At 42.9% G+C, this 26,608-nt stretch overlaps 1 protein-coding gene across 6 annotated transcripts in view; it reads left to right on the forward strand.

Annotated features, from left to right (window-relative positions):
• Window positions 1–26,608, forward strand: part of Foxn3 (forkhead box N3) — a 381,623-nt gene that overhangs the window by 263,164 nt on the left and 91,851 nt on the right. For all 6 annotated transcript variants that reach the window (XM_003472469.5, XM_063241447.1, XM_063241448.1 and 3 more), the window contains one exon: window positions 4,168–4,232. In XM_003472469.5, the coding sequence (XP_003472517.1) occupies window positions 4,168–4,232 (65 nt within the window). The remainder of the gene's footprint in view (window positions 1–4,167; window positions 4,233–26,608) is intronic.

The raw sequence follows: 26,608 nt of genomic DNA on the forward strand, positions 1-26,608 counted from the left end.
TTGACCATTTTTAAGTGCACTGTTTGGTAGTGTTAAATGCATTTGCATTGCTGTGCAGCCTGAGTCTAGAACTCTTTTCATTTGGTAAAACTGAAACTCTGCATCCATTAAAGAACCCTCCTCACTCCCATTCCCCCTACTCCTGGCAGGCACCTTTCTTCTGCCTCTAATGGCTCTGACTACTCTGGAATCAGATAGTATTTGTCTCTCTGTCCCGGCATCTTTCAAGGGTGTGCCTTCAGGTATCTTACACTCGCAGCCCCTTCTGTTCTGTCAGGTGTATCAGTTTGTGCTTGGCAGCTGGTTCACTTTCTCACCTCATTTCCCATGAAGCCCACAGAAAGTCCAAACTGCTGAATGCAGGTGTAGATCTTACCAGAACTTCCCAGGGTTTGAGTTTACTAATCCAGCTGGTTCCCACAATGATCAAAGCTCATGGGTGTAGTCGGACACATGACAGATCATGTCACGATGGCAAGAGCCACCTTAGGCCTGTGTGATCTGTTGGCTTGCGGTGTCCCCTGGGGAACTGGAATAATGCAGGTGACACTGGGAGGCCTGAGGACGGTTGAGGGCTGTGAGTCTCTGACGGACGACCGGCGTGCTGTTCAGAAAAGTATCACTCATCCCTGGGGATTTGCTGGCTCAGCCGGGTCAGTGTACTCCACTGCAGCTCAGAGCCCGACTTTCTGGCAGGCAAAGCCCTCGTAACCTGTTGGTCTGCTTTTATCACCAAGTGGGTTTAGCTTCTACTGCTGAAGGTCGCAGGCTTCTGTGAGCGCGTGACTGAAATGAGACCTTCGTGGTGCCAGCGTTGCATTGTTTCCACTAATAGGAGCCCACGTGTCCTTCACATATGGTTAGGCTGATTGCTTTTTCTATCCTGGGCCTTTGCCTTGGAGAGATTCCTAACAAAATACCAGCCACAGCCTTCTTCCTTGGGGAAGGACGGCTCTGAGTTTTAGCGCTGAGAGGCTAGAAGAGGAAAACAGAAAGAACAGGCATGAAATTGGGCCGTTATATGTCTCTGTGGTACCTTGGGCTGGCTCCAGAACCTGGGCTGGCCATGGGCTTACACCGTCCATGTGATTACACCGTAAGTCTCCACATCTCCAGAGTTGGAAACCGATTTTCCACCCATAGAATCAGAGGATTGGTCTTATTTGGAAAAGTGTGGATTAAAACCCGCTCAGTTAGGGCTCGGGAGACCTCAATGACTATTCTGTGTAGAGTAGCCATTCCCAAGACACTGCATTTGTATGACTGGGTCTAAGGAGCACCCTATTTTCCCTGTGCACCCCATTCCCACCCTCCTTCCTCTGGACCTGCCACTCAAAGGGGAGATTTGTAGCCTCTCCCATGCTTTGACCATTAATTGCTTCTCTGAAATCTTATAGTTAACATACATTTTAAAGTAACTTCACATGTATGTGTTTTTAACTAACTTTGAGCCAAAAAAAAAATCAGCCAGGGATCTACAGCTGGAGAGGGCAAAAACGCAGTTTTCCGTCTCCTCAGCCAGCAGCCACTGAAGCCATTGGCCTTTCTACAGGCATTTCTTGTCTCCTTAAATAGAATCAGAGGAGGTTGGAGCTAGATAAGTCCATCAGTTTGATTTTGGAGGTCATATAAGATAGGATTTAAATTTTTTTTTTCTCCTCAGAGTCTTTTGTATGGTTCTCAATAGAGGCTTTCTTAAATCTTGAAATCTTCAACACTTAGACCATACCTATTGAGGAACCATCCAAAAGAAGAGTATAGAATTGGGAATAGGAGAGCCTAAAAACTTTGCAGTTGGCATAGGAGGAGCTGACTTACCCTGTGCAGGATAGAGAGCCCCCCCTCCTTGTAAATTCTTTAGTTACAATGGAGGGGGGCAAGCCAGAGAAGGCCGGGTACCAGCCCAAATCTCTGTCCACCCAGAGAGTACAGATTAGAGGCAGGGAAGAATAGCAATGCAATAGTTATCTGTGACTTAAGTATGTTAAAAGGATATTGTAGAAATCTGTCTGTAGATTTCTATCATACAGAGAATTTTCCTTATCTAAACCACTGGATTTATCTGACCTCAGTTCCCCACATTTGCTCCATCCCCTAGTGTCTGCTCAGTTTTCAGCCAAATCAAGGTCAGGATAAAGAGGAGATTTGGATGGCAGTAAGCTGGATATTCAGGCTCCTGGAGTAATACTCAATTATTGAATTCAGTAGAAGCACCAACTCCTTTATAATGAAGTCCTCAATTTTTGAATATCTTTATGAATCAGGTGATTCAGTATGGGCAACAGCCAGCCTGCTGTTTTTTTTGCTTTGTTATAAAAAAATAAGATGGTAAAACCCTGAGATCTTGCTGGGGCTGTTAAAAGATCATCTTAAGCATTTTAATGCACATTATTCTTCATGCAACGTTGAGCCTTCAAGGCCCTCAAATGGAATCGGATGAAGAGATGTCAGCTTGCTACCATCATCCTGCAGCCCTAAGCCACAGCTGGGTCTGTTGTCCTGGTCATCCAGAGCCAGAGCTGAGAATCAGGGCTGCAGGGAAAACCATGACTGAGATGCACTGTTCTTGTTTACTTGGAACATAGTGAATCCAAAACAAAACAAGATAAAAAGGTTCATTAACCTTTAGGTTCATAGTACAGGCAGAGATATTACAGGTTCAATCCCAGACTGCTGCGTTAAAACGATTGCACTAATGTAAGTCACACAAGGTTTTTGGCTTCCCAGTGCATATACAAGTTATGCATATATTGTGCTCTCGTCTGTTAAGTGTGCAGTAGTATTATATAGAAGAAACAATGTAGAGTGTTAATTTAAAAATAATCTGCTCAGAAATGTTAATGATCACCTGACCTGTTGGGAAAAATGGTGCTGATACACTTGCTTGACCCAGGGTTGCCAAAAACCTTTAATTTGCTTTTAAAAAAAAAAAAATTAAAAAACCCAAACAACCAAAAAGCCCTGTCGTGTCCGCGAAGCACAATAAAATGCAATATACCTGTATGTGGTTTTTCACACATTGGACATTTTCTTAACATTTTCTTCTTCCCTCCCTGCTTTGCACTCATGTACTGCGTCCTTATACGTGCCATACATATTCTTTGTACCTCTGGTCATGATATTTGGGCAGACAGTAACCTGTACTTCCCTTGCTTGTTAATAGCATGGCTGTCTTACACAACCAGAGACCTCAATCAAATAGAGAAACATGCAGTGCGTAGACCTTCAGGCGTACCTGCTGTGCACACCTCAGACCAATTTTTAAAAATTTTTTAATGTTGAATGTGACTGTTAACTGCATTCACCAGTATCATTTGCCGAGTGTTTTGGTGGAAGTAATTTATGCCACCTCTTGGGCTGGATATAGTAACATTTTGAACTAAGTGCTCTCTAACATCAATCTAAACTAATCCTTGATTCAGAATAACCTACTTTCTACCATAACGGTATTATTTATAAAGTCTTCCTCTGGATTCCTTTAAACAGTAAAAATGCTCACCTATAAACGCTGTGTCTTGGTGATAAATTGATTTTTCCTATTTTCCTGCCTCTCCTATTGCCAGACTGTGGATGATAACCCACCTGCAAAGTGTTACATAGGGTACGGAGTGCAACATTTTAAGCCAAGAAATTGAAAACAGGATGGGAAACACCAGCCTTGCGGAAGGGAGGGAGGGAGTCAATCAAGGTCATATCTGTACAGAAAGAACTCAGTGTTAGAGATGCCAAGAAAGGCAAGCTTTTATTTGTAACAGGCAGGTGGTACCAGGAATGCCTGAAAACCCACTTGATCTAAGAAGACATGGCTAGGAGTTCCTTGCTACATATATTTATGAAATGATGAACAAGTTAGCAAAAATTCTGAAGTTCCCAGCAGTGCCCCTGAGCCATGTACATTTTCTCATTTGTTTGCCCACAGGGAATTGCAGTGCCTAGGCTTAACCAGGGCCAAGATGGTAACCAGAACACTCACATGGACAGTTGTGCGTGAAATTTGAAGCCTGTGTATAATAAGTTTTTACAGTTAACATTTTTGGAGAGTATCAATAAAGCGTAACTGGGAAAGATGTTCTCAGGCCATTTTGAGTGATATTTGGAGAAAGGGGTGGAGCTGAGTCAGTGTAAATGAATTTGCAAAGCCTTATGTGTGTTTGTCTCCTCTTTCAGCACATCAGGTCCACCCATCTGGCCGGGCAGTACCTTCTTCAAGAGAAATGGAGCCCTTCTGCAAGGTAGGTGTCTAGGAGAACCTCCTCCTTTCCCTCCTCTCCCTTCCCCACTCGTGCGCTTGGTGCCACGCGTTGAGTAGCTGCTCTCTGGAGAAGTGTGATGGCTGTGGGTTGGTCTGTATGCCCACTTCTCTTTATTGCTTGCTGCTTGGTTGCTGTGGACTGTAAGTCTGAAACCAGGTCTCTAAGGACTGCTTCTTTGGCCCATTTTCAGTGGTCATATTCCAAAAGTGTTTGGGTTGCTTTGCCGGAATTGGAATTATGTGACAGTGGGTACATGACAGTAGTGAACACTGGACTGAGAAAACAGACCTTTTCACATATTTCCCGTGCTTGGGCTCATAAGGAATGGTTCCTTGCTTGGATATCTGTGTGTGCTGCTTTCCAAGGTTGGCTCTCTGGTATGGTGTGCTCAAGAAATTCAACCTGGCTTTCACCTCTGCTTTTGTGGTTACTTTTCTTTTTCTATTTCTGTCTTTCTTTTCTTTTCTTTTTTATTTATTTAATTGAGTTGAGGTCTTGCTATGTTGCCCAGGCTAGCCTTGAACTTCTATTCCCAAATAGTCTTCATGGCTCAGCCTTCAGAGTAGCTGGGATTATAGGCACATGACACCCATGACCTCCCGCTATAAATTTTGAAATGGACGAGATTAAGGAGGGATAAATGCTTAAAAGTAGCAAAAAGACGCATTCCAAAGACTTTCAGAAGTTATTTTTGGGTTATGGCTGTTTTGGGTACGTGCTCTCTGGATAAACTGGCCCCTAAGCGTCTTTCCGATTTTCTGTCCCCTTTAGCCTTTGTTGATTGGCCAGGAGTCAAGGTGGCACAGTTGCCAAAAGCAGATGGATTTGTTTGTATCAAGCACTTTCCAAGTGCACTGGCTTATGATGAGGGATTTTAGTGGCTTTTCGTTGGTGCACAGCTGTTTAGCCTCTGCCCTTTACAAAGCACACACTGAGACCAGTTGTGTGTGTAAAGAAGTAGAATATTAAAAGTGACTAAGAAAAGAGACATTTATCTTTAAGTTTCTGGAGTACCTCAATCAATTGTGAGAGTTGTTTTTCTTGTTGCTTTATAGCCCATGCAATTGCATATTGTCTTTTTAATAGTCCGTGAAATCAGGAATTTGAGAATTTCTTTGCATTTAGGTGAAGTGTAGGCAGGCAAGTATGGTTAGTCCTGATTGTAATAGCTGTCATAGATACCTTAAATTTCTAACAAACTAAAAGAAATTCCCTCCACCTTCAAAAATTAATACATAATTTTACAAAATCTGTTCTGCTCTCCCTCCAGATTATGTCAGTGAAAACCAATTATGATCCTCCTTTGAGTTTTTCTGAAGTGAATTTCAAAGTTATTTGCACATTCATTTTTTCTCTAGAACTGTAGCAGTAATATAGATATCATTAATATTTGCAATATTTTGAGAAAAGGGATTTTGGAGCTTTTTCTTCTAGAATTGTTATTCATTTCCACATTGGGTAGGATTTGTATGCATATCAGTTATTTTGATTGTATGTTTGTTTCTGGAGGGTAAAAACATAAGAGAAGGTAAAGTTTCTGAAACTGAGTGGTTGCAGGGTGAGAGTAGATGCTATGATTGTAGGCTTTTTTTCTCCTACTGATTTAAAAATTCCCCAGTTGCTTTATGCAGTGAGAATTAAACTAATATGAATTGCAGATGCTCATTGGCTCTGGATCCATTTAAAACAGTATTGTTTTTGGTACATTTGAGCATCAACATCTTGGTGAGAGTTTGAGAGTATAGGTAAAAACTTACGAACATTAATGTTTTTCTGAGATGTTTAATCATTTTGCTAGGTGTGTCTAGCGTTCTTCAGTTACTTTTATCGTGATAAGATTTTTCAAATGGTGTCTTCCTAAGTAGTATTTTTGTGTTTCTCTAGCAGTTAGTACTGGGACATGCAGAAGTTGTTAATATCCATGAGCAAAAGTTGTGCAGATAAAGATGTGGATGTATAAAGAAATGATCCGCCCATTCGCATCAGTGGATCAGATGGTTTAGATTAAAATTGAGTAGAGGGAAATATACTTCATAAATATCCTTTTATTATTTATTTATTTTATTTCTCTAGCAAGTAGGGTTTTTGTTGTTGTTGTTGTTGTTGTTTTTGATCATCAGACCCTGTTTATTAAAGGGTTACAATCAGGAAGATTGAAGTTGAGACCAAGGCAGGACCAGAATACCCAAGAAAGGGCCTACTGTGTGCATTTTCCCAAAGGCCAAGAGTATAAAGAAATAGGATAGAAATTTAGGCATGATGTATGGAAGAAAGAGCTTTATTTTTACAAGATGGTGGAAGCAGAGGTGCTGTCACTTCTGGGGGAACTGACACTTGAGTAATACCTTGGAAAACAGATGTGGGTATCTGGAATGGGGGAAATGACATCATGGAGAGCCCTGCAGTAGAGCCTCCATGGAGGTGTGGAACATGAGCTCCACGTTACGCTTCAGGACAATGCAGGTGGCCCTTGGCTTACGATGTGGCTACGTCCAGATCAACGCGTTGTAATCTGAAAATATCATAGGCTGAAATGTGTTTAACACAACTGACCTGCTGCATGTTGTATCTTAGCAACACGGTACATTGTAGGGTTAGAGTTTCCCCCTTGTGATCTTGTGGCCAACTGGCAGCTGTGGCTTGCTGCCAGTGTGTGGCATCACAGGAGAGGACTGTGCCTCCCACCACTAGTCTAGGAAATGATCAACATTTGAAGGACAGTTCAGAATGCATATGGCTTTTGTGCTATTATCAAGTTGAAAAATTGTACGTCAGGTACCGTCTATAATGTGATATACTAGGGCAGTGGTGGAAAACCTGTGGCACACGTGTTACAGGGAGCTATTTGTGTTCTCAGAAGCTCTAAAATGTTTGCCATAACTGTCCTAGGGAGAAATAATGGAAATAAAAATCTGAAGCGACGTCGAAACCAAAAATGACACAATAATACTAGGAAGCCAGTTTCAGTTTACGTGGTCTAATAGTTGTTTGGTTTGTAAAGCACTGAGTGGCAATGTAGAATATTTGCTTTTTTCCAGTGCAAAACGAATTGTAAGAATTAACTGGAAGTACTTGAGGTCTTCCTTGGGTGTCGTGCATGGTGTCTGTGTTTTGATTCAGCTGTGGTGGGGCGGGGGGGGTGTCATGGAATCACCTCCTGTTTTGAGGATAATGGGGTAAGATTTGGTTTGGATTACAGCAGGCTGGGGTTCTTAACATAATTGGTCATTTCGTCAATTCATAGTATTTATTTTAAATGCCGTTTAAGCTGCGAGAGACAATTTTAGTATTCTAGCAGTTTCAGCAGACAAGTGAGCACTTCAGTTCATCTACAATAGAAACCAAGCCAAGCCTTAGAAGGGGACAAGCCTATTGTTTAAGGGAGACCAGGGGCAGGTCCAAACAGAAGTGTGGCTTATTTGGAGTCTTACCGGAGTGGCCAGCTGACAGGTGTCCCTGATGGTCTCTTCTGTATGTCTGTCTCTGTGTTTGTTATGATCTCTGTTTGAAATACTTTTAAAAATTTGTATTAGTTTAATATCTCATTTTTTAATGCAAAGAGTAAAGTTTTTTCCCCCTATCTTCCCTTTTTTCAATTCCCCTTATTTTCCCCACATTCAACTCACTTATCAAAGTTAAAATTGAGGTTCTTTAAACATCACCTCCACATGGGTTAGTTTAATGAAAGTGTCCTTTGTAATTAAAGATACTCCTCACCTCTGCTCTGACCGCTCATCTGGACCCTAAGGGTTTCATCCCAGAATGACCATGGCATTGCTACTCTTGTTAGCTTCAGGCCACCTCCTAAAAAGGGACCAAGCTGCTGCTATTCCTATCTGCCCCTTCTCCAAAGTCTTCCAGAACTTATAGGATTCAGAGCTCCCCAGAGTTTTGTTCAGAGAGAACTTACTGCCTGTGTAATAGTCCCCCAGCTGACCACCTGGGCTCACTTTAGTTTTTGCTTTTCCTGTGAGCGTGCACCCTCTAGGCCCACTCTCACCACCCCACCCACAAGCACTTTGTTCTACATGGCTGTGTGTCAGAGATGGGAGGGCGGGATGGACTACCCAGGCCCAGGGCCTGCTGTATCAAACCGTCTGCCCGTTCTGCGAACAGACCAGAGCCCCAACCATTCTTGTGAACCTTCTCTGGGAGCCGGCTGCTACCAGCAGTGACAAGAATACTGGTTTTACAAACCAGTTACTAACTGAACACACTGCCGCCCGTCTGCTCTTGCCTTCACTGTCCATTTCTCCGTCACTCTCGTATTGGGCTCCAGTTATTATCAAATCTGGTTCCCTCAGATGCAGTCGTAGAATTAAAGTAAACTCTATCACATGCATAACAGATTTTTATTTCCATTCACTGCTGACAGCCCACCGGCTCAACTAATGAAATGGAAAGAAATCCTTAAAGGCATTTTCAGTGCTCAGAGCGGGATTATGCTGTCACAAGCTCAAAAGCAAATAGGGAAAAAGAGACCAGTTCTGCTGCTATCAGATGCACGTTGTGGCTACATGTGTGCCAGTGCACACGCCTCCAGTAAAATGTGCATGAAGTCAGCCATATTATTAGATGACTTACTGTGGGGAATCCCATTTTTTCCCCATGTTCTAGGTTGATTTCTTGTATGGACTTCCTGGAAGTAGTATCCTCTTTGTACACCTCTATGTACTCTCCTCAGGCCTCCGCTGCTTCCATAACTCTGCTGTGCTGTGTACTCATTCCCCAAAAGGCTCAAGAGCAAGTACTGAGTATGTCAGAAACGAATTGTAGTGGAAAGAACATTGGATTATGAGTGAGAGGCACCTGGGTACTGGTTCCAACCCTGCCACTTAGTAAGTAACCTTTGTAACCTTGGATGAGCCACAAGGTTTATCCTTATGGCTTCATGAAAAATAGGTTAAAATACATTTCGAGATGTAATGCAATCACATTGGGGACCACGCTTTCAATACATGGACCTTTGGATGACAAACCATCTCATAAAACCTTAGTAGCCTCTCTGTGGGGATAACAGCCTGTCTCCTGAGGTTCTTGTGAGGGTTCAATGAGTTCATTTTTGTATGCAGGACAGTTTACAATAAATTCGCAGTTGAGGTTCACTACTGTAATATTCTAAAAACTGAACCTTAGGAAAATAGGGCTAAAATCCTGTGACCCAGTCCCTCACGCTCTTTGGCTGCCCTCCTAAAACCTCTGTTGTCTATTTATAGAAGCGATTCTCAGAAGGGGCAAAGGACTGGGAATGCCCAGTTAGACTATGAACACAAATCTGAAAGACAGTTTGTTTGTGTCTTTATCTCAGGCTCAGTATATCTCGGACTGCTTAAGAAGCTGTCTGACTCACAAATAAAGCTCTGCTCCTTGCTCTGTAAGTGTGTACACTCAGCAGGTTTAGATAGCTGTAGGAGGGGCACAAGACATGGTGCCACACAACTCAGACTTGGCATCTGCTCCTTGACCCAGGACTGCAGTTATAATTGTTTGTAAACTGGAGCTGTCGTTACCGGTATGGGAAGTAACACATGTGATGTGTTTTCCAGGATCTTGGTGGAGATTAAGGAGAACCATACATGTAAAAGTATTCAATCCAGTGCCTGGCATTTCCCAAATGCTTGATAAATGTTGTTTTTTAGCTTTGATTGTTTCACGAAGATTTCTTTCTAATCGTTATTCCTGGTAGGTGTATCCAAGGTGAAGAGTTGTAAAATTCTGCAAAAGTACGTTTTCCAAAACCTCTCTTTTGCACCATCCTCTGCTTGATGCCGGCCTCTTCAGCGTTTCTTTTTCACCACAAGCAGTGTGCCACTGCTAGACTCCCACATCTGGCCACAGATTCCGCTTTTTAGTCCAGCACACACATTGCTTCTCTGGAGAGGATCCTGGATCTTTGGTTTTGTTCTGACTCTCCCTAGCTCTCTTCCCTGCTCGTCTGGAGCCGTAGCCCCCAGGCTCTTTGACTTCTTTCATCTGCTACACAAGCTGACTCTTTTGTCCATTTTGCAAAGGAGGACAGCACCTAATGCATAAATCTCCTGATTCTTGCTCCCAGGCATACCCATTTGAAAAAATTAGTAATAATAGAAAAGAGGAAGAAAAAAAATGCTGTCCACCCCCAATCCTAATTGCCTTCTGTCCTCTTTTGGCCCAGGAAACCCATTGGTATTTAGGAGGGTTCCATTTTTCCTGGCATCGTTTGCCTTATTGTTCTGAAGTGAATAAATAATTTTACGTAGTAAAGGCAGCTAGCTGTTTGCTTACACTCAGAGGTAAAGTTAAAGAGATGTGTTCAGCTATTGTATTTGCTCAGGTTTTACATGTTTTTATGTTTGTTTAAAAAAAAAAGTAAGGAAATGTAATTCTCCAACCCTTGGTTAATTCTGATCTTTACTCAGATTTGAGGACCCATATTTGCCCTGGTTCCTGTTAGCTCACCTTCCCCAGGGCCGTAGCCTGGTGTGGAATCTGAGGACCAGGCAGAGATGCTGTCTTCTTGTCTGACCTTACTTAGCGTCTGTGGTTCCTTCTGCCCCTGACTCCAGTAACTACTTTAATGAAAACCTGGTTATTGCCATCCAAGCAAATGCAACTCTGTGAAAAGACTAGTGGAGGCAGAAGGAGCTGCCAGCCTGCAAGGACAACGTGAAATTGGAAGAAGCTTCACCTGAGAGGCTCCTCCAGCCCAGCACCTGCTCTGCATGAGTGGGCTCAATCCGATGGCTTGGGGTAGGAGGCAGAAACTGAGGCCAGGCATGAGGGGAGAGAGCACAGGGCAAAGAGGAAGCTTCATAAGACGCGTATCTAGAAAGGAGCGTTGACCTTGCAGACAGATCTGGGATTTTCAGAAGAGCTTAGAATGAGAAAGAGGGAAAAGCTTGGAGGAAAAAGTCTGAAGACTTAAGTTAGCAGCCAAAGAGGAGTGATGACCAGCGACAAGGATGGTGGCATCACAATGGCGAACAGTGGCCTGGTCAGAAAGCGAGGAAAATCGCTGCGGTGAAGGGCACAGAGTTTCAGGGAGATGGGAAGCCCTTCCTGGACAAGGTCAAAAGGCTTTAACCAAAAGCTGCAGGAATCTGCCGTTTTGTATTGTATTAGTATATCCTGTATCAGGATGATGATGATGATTATTTTGGTGCCGGGGAATCAAACTCACAACCTCATGCTTGCCAAGCAGGGACCCATGCTGCTGAGCTAAATCCCCAGCCCATCAGGATTATTTTAATTCTTTGTGTGTTTGTTGTTTTCCCCCCCTCTAAAAAATACCTTCTTAACATTTGTCTTCAGAATAATATATTTTTGTTATAGGAGATAGGCAATAATGTAAAAATAAAAGTTGCTCATAATTTCACCATGTAGATGGAATATGTATTAGGTTTTTTATTTATTTAAAATTGAAGTGTAATTCATATAGCAGCAGTAACCGTTTTACGGTGTGCAGTTTGGTAGCATTTAACAGGTAGTGTGTGTAACCATCACTTTTCACTAGTTATAGAGAGTTCTATCACCTTGAGGCGACCTTTACCCAGTTTGTGCCTCTCACCCCAAGACGAACCTACTGTGGATTTAACCTGTTCTCGACATGTCATATCGATAGAGTCAGAGCCTATGTGACCGCTTGTGTCCGACTGGACATATTCTGTATTTTAACCCTATATATTAGGTATTAGTACTCCTATTTTGTAGCTCAGAAACATAAGTCCTGAAATAAGTGTCCTGCTCAAGGTCTTAGAGCCAGGGTCAGAAACCTGGATTCACATCGATTCTTAGTTTAAAATAATGCACATATTTCTAAACACTTTTCCATTTCAGATGTGAATTTAGATGTTTTGTAGGACGAGAGTCTGTGAGAACTGTTACAATGCTTAAAAGCAATTTACAATGACAAGATAAGAGATGGAAATGAATGTATATGTTGTTGTCTTTCTTTGAAGTAATTAAGATGTTTGTTTTCCCATCTTGTCCCCTCCTGTGACTATCTTAGTTCATTGTTTAAAAGACTGGATAAAGAAGAAGGGAAATCCTTGAATTAGTCATTGAATTCTAGACAATGAGAGGAATCACCTACTCCTTAACAGAATGAATATTTTATTTTAGTCTGTGTGAATTTTTTTATTTAGATACATATGAATAACCATGTACCAAAATGTAGTTCATCAAAAGCAATATTTCCTTTTAGTTTAGTTTCTGATCATTTAAAATGTCTATTACATTATATCAGTTAGATTATAAAATACAAAGATTAAACAGCCTTGGGTCATGTTGTACTGCAGAGCTAAGCATTAAAGCACAGCTAAAAAAGTCATTCCCCTTCTGTGTAACCACACTCATGTCTAGAGATACCTTCATAAAGTTGCCTAGACTCAATGGCGAAGAATGTTTGAGAATTCATTCTGAGCAAGCTGCTTATACAGTATTAGTTTTAGCAGTGTACTTAAAAGCAGCCGCCCATGAACTGCAAGAGGTCAAATTTGTGTTCTTTTCGGTTCCCTTGATGACCAGAAAGCATGGCATAGAGCTTTGGGTACAGGCTGTGGTCTCTGTGTGTGTGCGTGTGTGTACATGAGGGCATATGGCGTGAGTCTCGCCAGTGCCCTGTCTGAGCTCCAAAATAAACGTCTTCCCTACCAACCTTCTGCCTGTCTCTCCCTGACATTTCCATCTACCCAGCTCTTCGATTGTGCTTTGTGAGTGACAGTCCTCAAACAGGCAGAGAGAGGATAAATGACCTTAGCTTTCACATCAGCCATACGGAGTCCAGTCTCGCCTTGCTGCCCAGTTGCTGTCTGACTTTGAAGAAGTTTTGTAAGCCTCTTTGAGCTACTATAGAATGTAAATGATGATCTGCACAGTTCTGTGGCACTTAGGAGGTGTTCCAAGAGCAGATGCTGCTGCCCTGAGCTCACTCCAGAGGGGACAGCAAGAGCAGGAGAGAAGAGTGTGAACCATGGAGCTGACCAAGGACCAGCCTCTGCCATCTACCAGCTGAATGACCTTGAGCTGATGAGTTTGAGCCTTCTCTTTCAGGTCAAATAGATAGTGGTAGTTATTTTATGGCATTTATAGGAATTAAAAGATATATATAAACTTTCACAGTGCTTGGTATTAATGGGTGTTCAATAAATTGAGTTAATTATGTTTATGTTAGCATTTGTAGGATATCTTATAATTTCTTAAGGTATTTAGTACCTTCCATTCCCAAAGAAGAACAAAAAATACCCAACAATCACAGTTTAAAAAAAAAAAGTCCTCTTGCAATTGCACTGAAGGCGTACCTTGAAGAATATTTAGGACCGTGTAGTCTGTCTGCATCTCTGGGTATCCTCAGGCAAATCAACGCAGATGCTCACAGGAAGCAGAACCTGAGTCCTGACCAGCCGTTCTCCTTGACACTTTTGAGTGACTGAGATCCTGCAGAAATGTGACAGAGAAAGACGATTCCTGGAGGATGGGTGGAATTACTTGTGATCTGTACATGTGTTTTGTCTGCTTAGTCACCTTGGTGGTGCCCGAATACGAACTAGACTGAGACATTTGCAAAGATCGTTTTCCGAGATCAGGTCACGGGAGAGAAAGACAGCTAGCCAGCCACGTTTGCAGTAATAAGGAACTTTAGAGCTTCTGTGAAGGGGTCACATTGAGCCTGTGGGTCTCTCCACCCCTGCCCCCTGCTTACCATAGCTTGTGTTAGTTGGGGCAAATCTATGATGGTCTGAGCCTGCTTATTTTGATACAAATGGCAGAGAAGAGTTTGAAGCACAGGTCTTTGCCTTGATGAAGTTTTCCAGTAGAGATTTTCTAACCCAGCATCTTGCTGTAGATTGATTCATTTCCCACATCTGAATGAAGTTTTGACGGTGTCCTGATAAGAAATAGAAAGCCCAGGACATATACACATGCCAGTTTGGTATTGATTATTTGTGTCCTGTATTTCTCAAGACTTTGAGAGACTTCAGTCTCCATGGTTTGCTTTGATTTGGGAATGAAATAATTACAGATAGAGTTTGCAGTTTAAAACTTGCTTTCACTTTCAAACCCGCACAGCCTTGTGTGCTCTCACTGGGGTGATTCCTAAGGATGACACATACAATCAGCCTTGTCAGGGCATCTTTTTCTTCTTGTGGGACTCACGGCTTGCCTTACTCCCTCCATTTCCCAACATAAATTCCAAGTAGGAGGTCCCGGCTTTGTACAGGAGCTCTCAGGCCTGTGGTAGCACACAGTCCCTTCCTGCAGCATCCACCAGGGTAAAAGAAATCACACAAACACAAAGAAACAAAGATGACGGCTGCTCTTCTCCTGCCTCGTATTTGAAAGAGATGACTCCCTTTTTCCATAAGCCAGCTAGAAGTAGATTTGTCTTGCATGCAAACAAGGATCCTAACTAATAAGGCATCTCTACATTAACATCAGTTAAAAAAAACATGTCTGTCAGCCACGGATGACTTCAGGTGCTCGTGAAAGTGCAGCCCCTCTGTTGTCCTCGGAGCCCCACTTGGTGGTTTGACAGTCACTTCGAAGAAGACAAAGTGAGCGTGGAGTGTTTTCCAATGATGGGACTTGTTGTAACAAAGTAAGATCATGGTAATAATAATAATAGCTAACGTTCATACCCGCACAAGAATACAAAGCACTGGCTTGGGTGCTATTTCATTTATTTCTTGAGATGGTGGTGGAGTACTCTCAATCTTATGGATGAAAAAACAGAAGCTCAAAGATCAAGTATTTGAGCAAGCCAAGCAGCGCGCGCGTGCATACACGCGCGCGCGCACACACACACACTCACACACACACTGGTGTGTGTATGTGCACAATCGCTTAACTGTAGAGGTGTGTAAGTACGTACAGGGTAAGTGTGTGTGCGTGTGTCTTTTAAGAGGGGTTGCCAAACTCAAGCCTATAGCACAAAAGCGATTTTAGACAGTGTTCACTTTCCTCCATGTTCTTTGTTTGACACATGTCCAACGAATGGCATTGTAGTCAAATGGACTATAGAGGAGGACTGTGTCCACCCCCTCATGGTTTCAACTTCCAATCCATGTGCATGGTGTGATGGTTTTTGAAATGGAACACATTTTCTCATTTAGCATCTTTTCTTCCCATCACCACATTTTAGATTCATTGCAAACCATTTTGAGTCTCATTAGAGGTATCTTAATTTTAAAAATTAAGTTGGGAACTAGCAAGTGAGATTGAAGAGGCAATATCTCTGGTTCTGAGCTGGATTTTCATTAGTCAATTACTCTTCAAATTACACTGATTTCAGCTGTGATTATTACTATTTTTCCTGAGTAGATGGAGTAATGAGAGAAATGCAAAGACTAGGCTAACAGTAATCTGAGGCTCCAGGCCTTCTGTCCTCTGCCCCACTTCTGTCCTTGGCCCCCCACTTTTGGCACTTCACCTCCACCTGCTGTTGGTCTAAGTGATGAACTACTGTCCCCTCAATCCGTTTGTCCAGCTGCTCACAGCTGCTTCCCAGCAGTCCCAGTATAACTTCTACAATCGGTGTGATGCTGGCCACGCTGCACTGTCACCACATCCTGGAACACTCGCCCATGTTTGTGGGTGTCTGCTGTTAATTCTTCACCCTTCCTGATAGGCCTGATTTAGATACAAGACTTACACAGCACCATCTTCCCCCACCCAGTCCCACAGTCTAACCACTCTTCCCTGCAAACCAAACCCTCTCACCACTGCAGATAGTAGAATTTGACCACAGCATTTTGCTTTGATCTCCCCATCGTCTTTCCTGTAAGGAGTAAGGTCAGCTGTCAGTAAGGCAGATGGTTTCCTGTCTCCATTCTGGTTATATTTCTCCATCGCTTTCCAAGACATGTGCATCACATACTACTGTACTGTCTGTGCCCATGATTGTGGTCACTGCCTTTGGTATGGGCCTCATGACTTTGTGAGCATAGCTAAATGTGTGGTTTTTGCCACTACTGCAAACATGGTGATGCCTTTTGTATTTGGTTTATAGACTGGAATTATGTTGTAATTGAGATGTGTGTTCTTGACCATGCCAAGCAATTGAGGAAGTTAGATTTAGGAGATGAAGCAACAGTAGACTCCACTGCCTGGGTGACAGCCCTCTGCAAAGTCTTCGTTGATTCTTGTCTTCTTTTTTGTGGAATCTGAGCTCTTCCACCATGGCAGGAACTACTAAGAGGGTTTATCCCTCCACTTCTATCTCTAGTTAGGCTGAAATCTCCTTGGGCTGGAAGTTTTCTGATGTTTATCCCAAGCATTCTTTAGGAAACCCATAAAAATTTGTGAAGTATGTGCTTATAATTCTCTGTTCTGGACTGAATTGTGTCCCCCAAAAATGTGCATGTTGAAACCCAACCACCAGTGAAACTAAATTTGGAGATAGGTTCATAGAAGAGGTAATTAAAGTGACAGGAAGCGTGGAACTCTAATCTAAGAGGTGTCCCTCTAAGAAGAAAAAGACCCAAGAATACAGCATGTAGAGGAAAGACCCTGAGAAGACACATCAAAGAAGGTATCTAGGTGAAAGCCCAGGGCAGAGGCTTCTGAGAAACCAAACATGTCAACTCTGGATTTCCAGCCTCTAGAGCGGTGAGAAAATAAATTACAATCATTTAAAACATCCAATCTGTTGTTTTGAATCATACAGTACAAGCTAATCAATGCATGTATCAACTGTCTAAGCCCCTATACTCTGAAGTTGACTCTGGGGGTCAACTTTGGCTGCTAGGGAAGTCTGAGAAGATCCCAGAGTTGGCTGCTCCAGGTTAATTCTCAGTAATGTGCAGCTGAATCTCATGTCCCATCCCTTCTTCGCTTGTAGAGAAGCAAGTCTAACTAACTCAGGCAGTCTGGTTCAGCAGTCCTTAGTCTACTAGGGGAAGGGAATGCTGTCATTATCTAAGATTCTGGGCCCTTGAAAAACTATTTTAACTTGGCTACTAGCATATGCCTGAGACTTTAGCAGTGCTTTAAAGTAGCAATTATCACGAGTGAAAAAGCTGGAAGAATCTTAAACAGGAAGAACTGCATTCTGGCCATAGACCTTCTGCTCACTAGCTGTGTATGCTTAGATATGTTGCCTAACCTTTTTTGTTTTAAATAGTTTTTTAAACATCTGTGCTCCTGTGATAGACAATTTTCTTTCTTTTTCTTGGAAAGAGCCCTCCACCCCCACAGTCCATCTGTCCAGGTGCGTCCAAGTGATGTCTCCACCCCCAGGTTGAGCCAGTCTGCCCTCTGAATTCCTCTACCCACAGTGTGGGTTCAGGGTGGGCAGGCAAGCCTGGTCTAGTTAAAGGGATTCTCAAACCTTCTCCTAGGAACAATGGGGAAGAACTAGATGCAAGGCCTGTGTTGTAGCCTGAGTGGCATCTGGCAGAGACATGCATGTCTCTCCCAATTTCCACCAGAGACAGAGCTGAATTGGGGAGACAGCGGATAGGACAATGTCATTTGAAAGGCATCACTGCCTCTGTTTTTCCAGTCACAGAAGAAAGTAAAGTCTTTTGATGTACTAGATTTTCAAAACTCTCTTGAATCCAGGCTTTGTGCCACGTGCCTGTAATCCCAGCTTCTGGGAGGCTAGGTGGGAGGATCACAGGTTTGAGTCTAGGCAATTTAGTGAGACCTTGTCTCAAAAAAAAAAAAAAAAAAAAAAAAGCTGGAGATGTAGCTCAGTGTGAACGCTCTAAATTCAATCTCCAGTACTGCCAGAAAGAAAATAAATCTCTTGAGATGGAAAGATTCTCACTGTCTTAGTTACTTTTCTCTTTGCTGAAACAAAATATCCAACACCCAAAAGTAAAGGAGGAAAGGTTTATTTAGTTCACAGTTTGTAGAGGTTTTAGTCCATAATCAGCTAACTCTAAGGCAAGGTGGTGTGGCAGAGGGGCAGTCTTCAGGGTGGTGGAAGACAGCAAAAGCAACAAGTGTCAGAAGACAGAGACAAACCTCTGTCTGTATCTAGTCTACCAGGATTAGGACGGTGCCAGTTCAATCAGTGGACTGATCCAGGAATCACCCACCCTTAATCTCAGGCTCATTAACCCCAGCATTGCACTACAAATCAATCCCATACTCTAGATTCAGCCACTTCTGCAAAAACCCTCTGTCCACATGAGGCTTTGGGGGGGCATCTGGACACAAACAACAACACTCACCCAACAGAGTTATGAGCACCTACCCTATACTCCATACAGGATCTTCAGGATATAATTTCCTTGTATTTTTGGGAGAGGTGAGTATGCTAGGGTTTGAACTCCAGGAGCCCACACATGCTAAGCACATGCTCTAACCATAAGCTGTCTAACCCCCTGATTCCGTTTTTAAATGAGTTCATGAACCCAGAGGCTTTGATATGCAGTTTGCACATAGGAATTACTATTCAGAAAACCCAGTATCGGGTGTCTAGTAAACTCCTATCAGACTCTGAACATCCTAAAGAGGATGTATACATCTTGCACTGTGTCACTTTATAAACAGTGAGTAAGTGGAAGCTGATGATCTCATCAGTAGCAATGATCATAGCAGTGATGTGAGAGGAGACAGGGAAGTCTTTAGAGAATTTTGATTTGAGGATGAAAATACCCACGCAGAGTCCTATGTGAGAGGGAACTGATGCCATTATGGGTAGAGTGAAGGGAAGATGGGTGGGCATCCTCATGATGGTGGAATGACACTGAGCATGGTGTGCACAACCCTGTGCCTGATGGGAGAATTTCATGGGGACCCATTTGTTCATGAGTCCCTTCAGACTTTCCCATTTCTCTTGGGTCCAGTTCTCATATGATCACATGGGGTTGGGGCTGCCCAGCCAGGGACAGTGGTTCTGAATATCCTTGGGGTGCAAGGTAGCAACTGGAGAGATAGAAGAGAGAGGCTCCTGAGGTGCTGATATCCTTCTCAGTCTTTCTTCTGGGTGCTGGTGACATGCGCAACTAGTTTAGGAAAATTCATCAAGCCACATGTGTATTTGGACTTGGCTGGATATTTTATCACTTCACTAAGAAGTTTCAAAAATGAATGGGCCGCCATGATTACATCTATTTGATTTCAGATTTCTATTCTGTATATGGTAGTGAGCCTCAGAATTCTTACATGATTAAAAAAATAGGATTGACATAGATTTTATTCAATCAATGTAGTAATTTAGAACTGGGCAGAATGCAAAGTAACAAGAATTTGTCTAACAGTTCAAGCGTGTTTTGTGAAGGCCCCCCAATACTGCTTGTTATTGATACTGTTAATACAATATTTAGATTCCATTTTGAACAAGCCAGCTGGCAAAGATTATGAAAATGTCAATTTCTCCCCAGAGTAGGTTGAGAAAAAGTTCATAACCAGAGAGTTAGGTTCACAAGTGGAGGTTAAGATGAATTTATGTGAGTAGACTTGAAATTAAGGAGAAATTTAAAGCCCTTTAGCAAAATCTTTAAGAGCTTTGCCAGAGTACATTGGTGAATGATATACACTTTAAAATTTTATGTAGAAAATAATTCTCTCATTCCATCACAGTATCTTGATAGATAACTGCTTTGGCAAAGTAATTGATTTAGAAATTGTTTAAACATCAAAACTTCATACAAGTATTTTGCTGGGGAAGAAAACAGACTTTTGAGAGTTTAAAAAGCAAGAAAGCCAGTTTGACAGAGACTTCTAGTCTGCAGTGGTATACCAAATAACTAAGATCTTTTTCAGCTGTAAACACGTGTAACTGTGGTTGTACCTTGGCTGTTGGCTGGAAATGAATATCCTTCCTTGGCAGAATTTGTCAAGATGATTAGGATGTGCAGCAAGGCCTGTCGGATCAGTGAAGCATTTGTTATCTTCAATTAAACTGAAAGTCTCCATACGTCACTCCTTTGTAAATACTAAGTGGTAAATGCCACCTCTTCGGTTTTCAACTCACTTGAGAATGCGTTACAAAAAATACAAAACTTAGCATCATTTTCATTAACAAAAATTGAGCAACCGTATTCTGAAAATTTGAAATTCGAGATACTCCAAAATCTGACATGGTGCCTCAAGTGAGAAAATTTCACACCTGACCTCATGAGATACGGGTCAGAGCCAAGATGCAGGCAAACTGAAAATATGGTATAAAATTGCATTCAGGCTGTATGTATAAAAACATAGATGAATTTCATGTTTAGACTTGACTCCCAGGCTCAAGATATATCTATGTATATGCAATTTTTTTTTTTTTTTTAAATCCAAGATCAGAAACCTTTCTGGTTCCAAGCATTTTGGATAAGTAGTACTCGGACATGGATTTTATTTGACAGTGTCCCAGGGCCAGAGGTTCTAGTGCTGTCATAGTTCAGGGACACATTTCTTTTGTTTTCCCAAAAGAGTTAAGACAACATTACAGTGCATTTATGGATAGGTACCCACGTTTCGATTTTGCTGAGTTTAAAGTTCTTCCTGCCTCACCTATTCTCCCTGTTCTAATTTGACCCTCATGTCTAATAAAAGGAACTTACTTACTGCTTTTCCTGGAACAATATAATTTGAATAGCATTTTCAACATACCTGGGACCATGATTTTGGTGACAGCAGCAGAATTCTGCAAGTCACACAGACTTCCCATCGGTATGTGTTGTGCTTGCACAGGGACTAACTGGAGTTATAGAATTGCAGGGTGGGAGGTTTTAAAGATACCTTGCTGGGCACAACTTTTGAATACACAAGCAAAGCAGACTCCATTAGGCAAAAAGCACCCTGTCCAACTCTCCCTTCGTGCCTTCTTTTCAAATGGAGCCACCTTCCCTTCTGTTCTTGGTATATTCAGAAAGATGAGCGAGAAGCAAAGACTCCTTATTGTAATACGGAGGAGTATCGTAACATTGCTGTGGTTTCAGTCAGTGATGGATCACACGTACACTGGTAGACCCATAAGATTATAATAGAGCTTAAAAATTCCTGTGGCCAACGTGGTGGATTAACTAATGGTTAACTTGTAACCCAGCTGAACGGAGTTAGCATAGTGCCGGCTGCGGAAGGCCCACCTGAGGACTGCTGCCAACAGCAGAAAAGAACTGTGGGGAGGATGGTACATTGTTGATTCTCCTGGAGAAACTCATCACGTTGGTTTCCTGATAATGAACTCAGCTATTCTTATCATCAGTGAAGCTTGGGTCTTCGCTTTCGCTGAGGATGGCTGCAATTCTTTTGCGGAGAACTTTGGTGCTTACCTTGAGCGTCTCTTCCTGGCTCCAGTGCAGATTCCTCTGCCTGTTGGCACAGATCCTTTACCCTGCTGGCACAGACTAGCTTCCACACTGACGTTGGGCCTGCTAGTACAGACCCTTGACACAGACCTGCATGAAACATTATCATGGGCTCTAGGCCTCCAGCTGGACTCGTGGAGGACATTGTCATGGGATCCAGGCCCTCAGCTGGATTCTGTGGATCTCTAGTGTGTGGCCAGATCTCTTGCACACTCTGCATTTGACTTTTTAGGTGAATATTATAAAATAGTCCTGTATTAAATCCGTTCCCTTGCAAACCCTGACTACAACAGGCAAACAATATTGTAGCATCTTAATATCACAGTGCATCACATCACTCTTGGGTTTATATACTATCTTTTTGATGACTGTTAGAGCATATTCCTACTTGTTAATCAGGTTGATTCTAAAACTACATCATATTGAGCAGCTGCAACCATATGCATTTTGTGTTTTACCGCATCTGTGGGTGGCATCAAGAGACCGTGGTGAGACATTGACTTTCACCAAATACGTGTGTAAAGTGCACCCATGATGTTCACACAGTGACAGGTTGCCTAGCAAGCTGTTTCTCAGGACATGTCCCCATCATTAAGTGACACATGACTGCTAGCTTCTTGTTCTACTGAGACCAGTCCCTGGCCTCATGTCCTGACTTTTCTATTCCCTAGGAATATTATGCCTTTCTAGGTCTCAGATCTCTATCTGTGAAATGGAGTGCACACCAGGATAGGTCCCAGGGAAGATCTATGTGGTTTTCCTTCTGTGCCTGGCGTATGATAAGCCCTCCGTACTTACAACCATTTGGTGGATCTAGGTCTTCTCAGGGTGCTTCTGGGAAATTGTAGGGTGGCTTGTAGCATAAGACATTGTCCTAGCACTCTTACGTGTGTGGTCCAGAGTCGCATTGAAGTTGACTCCAACTCACAGATGAAATTAAAATTTTACACATATGCTTATGCACACACATGCACTGTACATTTGCACTATACAGACAAAAGATCTGAAAGGTAATGCTAAACCGTGAAATTTATACTTGCTGTAATAACAATGTATTGGTCATACAAAATAAAATACACAGAAGAAGCAAATCAATTAAATTGCGTAGCTTCCACTGTATATTCATTAGGTTATTGTTAAGGGGTAATTTTAGATCTCTGAGGATCCGAGCAATTCTCACAAATGGCAGGGTGTTAAGGCACTGGACTATTTAAAGGTTAGAGTAAGGAAGCTCTAAGTTGTGCTCTTCCTTGAGTCTCGTGTGTGGGCCTGATATCTCTTTAATAAGTAAGATACATGTCCTTAAATTATTGTATGAAAGAAATAGCAACAAAACCTCGGCCTCAGGCCCCACTGCCCCATGCACCGGAGGCTGGGGCATAGTGCGCGGCACCCTCTGTGCCAGCCAGGGTTCCATGACTGGTTCTCACCCTCCCAAAACATTGGGCTGAGTAAGTGGTGAGAGAGAGAGAGGCCCTGTGTATTTCAGCGGTGCATCATACATGTCACCCACTTCAAGTGCAGAGCATCTTTTCTTCCAGCCCAGACCTCTGGTCCCACATCCCTAGTGACTGGACCCCGTAGAGGCCTGGCCACAGCAGAAGTGTTCCTGTCTTTGTGCTTAGGATAGCAGGTCCTCACTCAGAAGACATTTTCATGGCAGATGACAGTCCTTTTCGTCACGTTTAGGAATGGCTAGTATTTGGGTAGTTCAGTTTACAAGCATAGAGGAAGGTTGTGTGAGAGCAGACAGTGCAGCCTGCGTGGAGTAGCCAGGAAAATTGCTACGGTTGAAGCATCCCTGAAATTCCCACATCTGAAATTCAAACTGCTCCAGAATCCAAAACGTTCACAGCAATGCCTTGATGCCATAAGTGGGAAACTGTATTCTATGAAATTTTGCTTGATACACAAAAATAAAAATCCTGTATAAGATTACCTTCAGGCTGTATGTGTAAGGTGTGTGTGGAGCATAAAAGAATTTCATGTTTAGACTTGAGTCCCATCCCCAAGGTATTTTATTATGTATACAGAAATATTACAAAATCTGAAAAAATCCAAAACAATCCAATCCTAAATATTTTGGATAAGAGATACGCAGCCTGTGTCTTAAACAGCTAGACTAAAGTTCAAGCACTGTAAATGATCTAGGCCCCAGTGTCATTATTATTTGCATATGTGAGCTCCCTGATGCATTTCCAAAGGACAGAATTTTGGATGGTCTGTGTACGAATGTGCTGGATAGAGCGGAAAGGAGATACACAGCTAGATGTCGGAATTCCAGAGTTTGAAAGTGCAGAGCCGTTTTTATTTTATTTAAAAGTTTTGATAATCTTCAGCCATACTTAACATGCAGTTCTGATAGGCCTGGATATGTTCTGTGACATCTGCAGCTGGAAGGAAGGTTTCTGTTGGAGTATTGACCCCAGAGCCAAGAAGGTTCCTCCAAGCCCTGGTCTCCGCTACTGTGCTCCTTACCATCTGCCTTGGAGACCTTCTGCTGTGAAGAGATGCATGTCAATGACTGTATTTAATTAATTTGTCTAACGTATCCCACGTGTTCCCAAAAGACTTCGCAATCTCACAAAAGTGCCTTGTAACTAGAGCTTGTTCCCAGTGCAGGTATAGAAATCAGGACAAAGGGAAAATAAAGGGAAGGAACTTAGGATAAAGTTAGGAGATAATACGAATATATAAAATTAGTATTGTAAGGCCCATGTATTGGCTTAACAGGTGGGGTGGTCGGTCATAAATGTGGGCTCTGTACTTCTTGATTAAGACCAGGGCAATTATTTCTATGGTTTGAATGTTTAGAAGATTAAAACTGACTTGTTACTCAAGAGACCCACAGAGGTTGCTGTTAAAAAGACCTGAAAGATATTTGTCCTTTTGATCCTGAGAATGACAGAGACACAGTCAGACAGACAGATAGACAGACAGAGATCCTCTGTGATCCACCACAGTGCATCCTAAGATTATGCATAGGTTTTAAGCAGGGTTCTGCACCATCTCTCCAAGTGGGCCACTGGCAGCAGACCTTTAGAAGTCCCTCCCCTAAGAGCCTAGGGACATTATCCTCCGAAGTCCCAGGAACTGTGTCTGGAGCAGGGCCACAAAATGTGTAGTTTTCAAAGCTCCCCATGGCTGTTGGACAGATGGGCGGATGTCCTGTGCTCTAAGGCAGTGAGAAATGTGTGTGTAAGCTGGAAAGGCAGCCAGAGCCAGACGCACTGAGCCAGGGGTGTTATTGGTGCGTGGTGTGTAGGTGGGGAAGCCCAAAGTGAAGCTCACTAAGGGTGTGACTTCGGAGAGAAAGGAGGCTGGGGCTGCATGAGCCCCACAGGACACCAGAAGAGGTGAGCATGTCTGTTCCCATCACAGAGCCTTCCTGTACCTCTTAATGCCTTTGACAAGGATCGCTTAGGAGGTGAGGCAACACAGATCTGGAAGGTGTAATGTGGGTAAGGCATTTGCAGTGAAGCACAGTGAGAATATCTTTAACTTGAACCACTTTATTAATTACATTTGTCTTCACTGAAAAAAGTGGCTTGTTTGTTGTTGTGTTACTGTTGTTGTTTAGACAGGGTCTCACTAGTCCAGACTGACCTTGAACTCACTATGTAACCGAGGCTGGCCTCGAACTTACAGCGATCCTCCTTCTCCCAAATGCTGGGACTGCAGGTGTACACCATCCCGCCCAGCCAGTATTTTAAAAAAACTAAGTTTTAGGCAAGTGTTGACAAGGCTTTGGTGCTCCTGGCTGTGTCACAGTTGCCACTGTGGATCAGTCTTCCTGCTGTGCTCCAGGAATTGAGCTTGGCAGGTGCCTGTGCATCTTCCTGAGTTGCCTCCAAACCTGAGGGGAAAGGATGGGGGCGGGCACCCTCATCACTGCAGGCAGCCAAGCAAGATACAGAGGAAATAAGAGTCACCCCAGTTTGGCTGATTCCAAGAGAACCTAAACATGGCACTGCATATGTGGTTAAGCTTTCTTTTTTCTCTCCCTTCTTCTGAAACCTTCCATGGAGTTGAAATAATACAGGACATGCCATCAGAACTGTACTCTGCTGTCCTGACTGTATTAAGGGGGCTAGGAGCCGAGAGTCCCCTGGCTCAGCCTCCCCCTGAACAACATTGTCACCCCCATGGAGTAGGCCATCCTACTCCATCGCAGATCTCACTAATTTCTAAAGATAGGGGCGTGTGTGTTACCAAAGGTGTTCCAGTTTTCATTCAACCATAGATGGACAGATATTCCTTATTTCATTCTTTATTTTTCCAAATTGAGAGAACCATTATGAAAACTCCACTGTGCTTTATTAGGTTATGATCCCTGAGATTGGGTGAAAGCTAACACACCCTTGTCTTTTCCTGGGTGGGCTCTGCAGAGGCCTTGCTCCTGAGAGAGGGCTCCTGCTCCAGGGCATTTGCAGCCCTTCCTGCCTAAAGTGCTGAGGTTAAAATCAGCTGGAGATCTGGCCTGGGAAAGCAGCTCACAGCAGGACTTCAATCTGGGAACCAGCAAAGGTATTTCAGACTTTTCCTAGTGAAAATTCACCTGGAAGGGAAGCCCAGAGAGGATTTGGAGAGATTTTTTTTCTTAATCTAGTTTCTTCCAGCAGGATCGGATTATGCACAAATTGGTACTTACAGATGGTAATTAGTTCTGTTCTTAAAAGATTTCTCTAGAGGATAATTTTACTACTTTCTTCAGTAGTGTGTTTCAGCCTAAATTTCTGAAAGGAATTTCTCCTACTCTCTAATTTGAACCTCCCTTCTTACGGTTTAAATATGATTTCCTTATTCAGTCCCCAGTGAAGGGGAAATCAGTCAACACAACAGCTGACCAGTTCCATTCCCTGCCTCCCCTCAGAGTTCCTTGGCAGGGTCACTTCTGCCTCCCACTCCCTAGGTGCTGGGACTCAGTCTATGGCAGCCGAGTGGGTCTGTACCCAGGTGTCCTTGGAATCAGCAGAGGAGTTGGTGGTGGCCATTGACAGTGACCACTTCCTTTTCTCTTTGCCCTGAGGACCCCACTGCACACCTCCAGGATGGGCGGCTACAGAGGGATTCATTTTGTGATTGTATGTTCGAGTGTTTCTCTGCTCAAAACTTTTGGCCCCAGAGTCA

This window comes from Cavia porcellus, unplaced genomic scaffold (assembly GCF_034190915.1).
Source record: "Cavia porcellus strain 051 isolate PalLab524CR breed Dunkin Hartley unplaced genomic scaffold, mCavPor4.1 scaffold_31, whole genome shotgun sequence".
Lineage (NCBI taxonomy): Eukaryota > Metazoa > Chordata > Mammalia > Rodentia > Caviidae > Cavia > Cavia porcellus.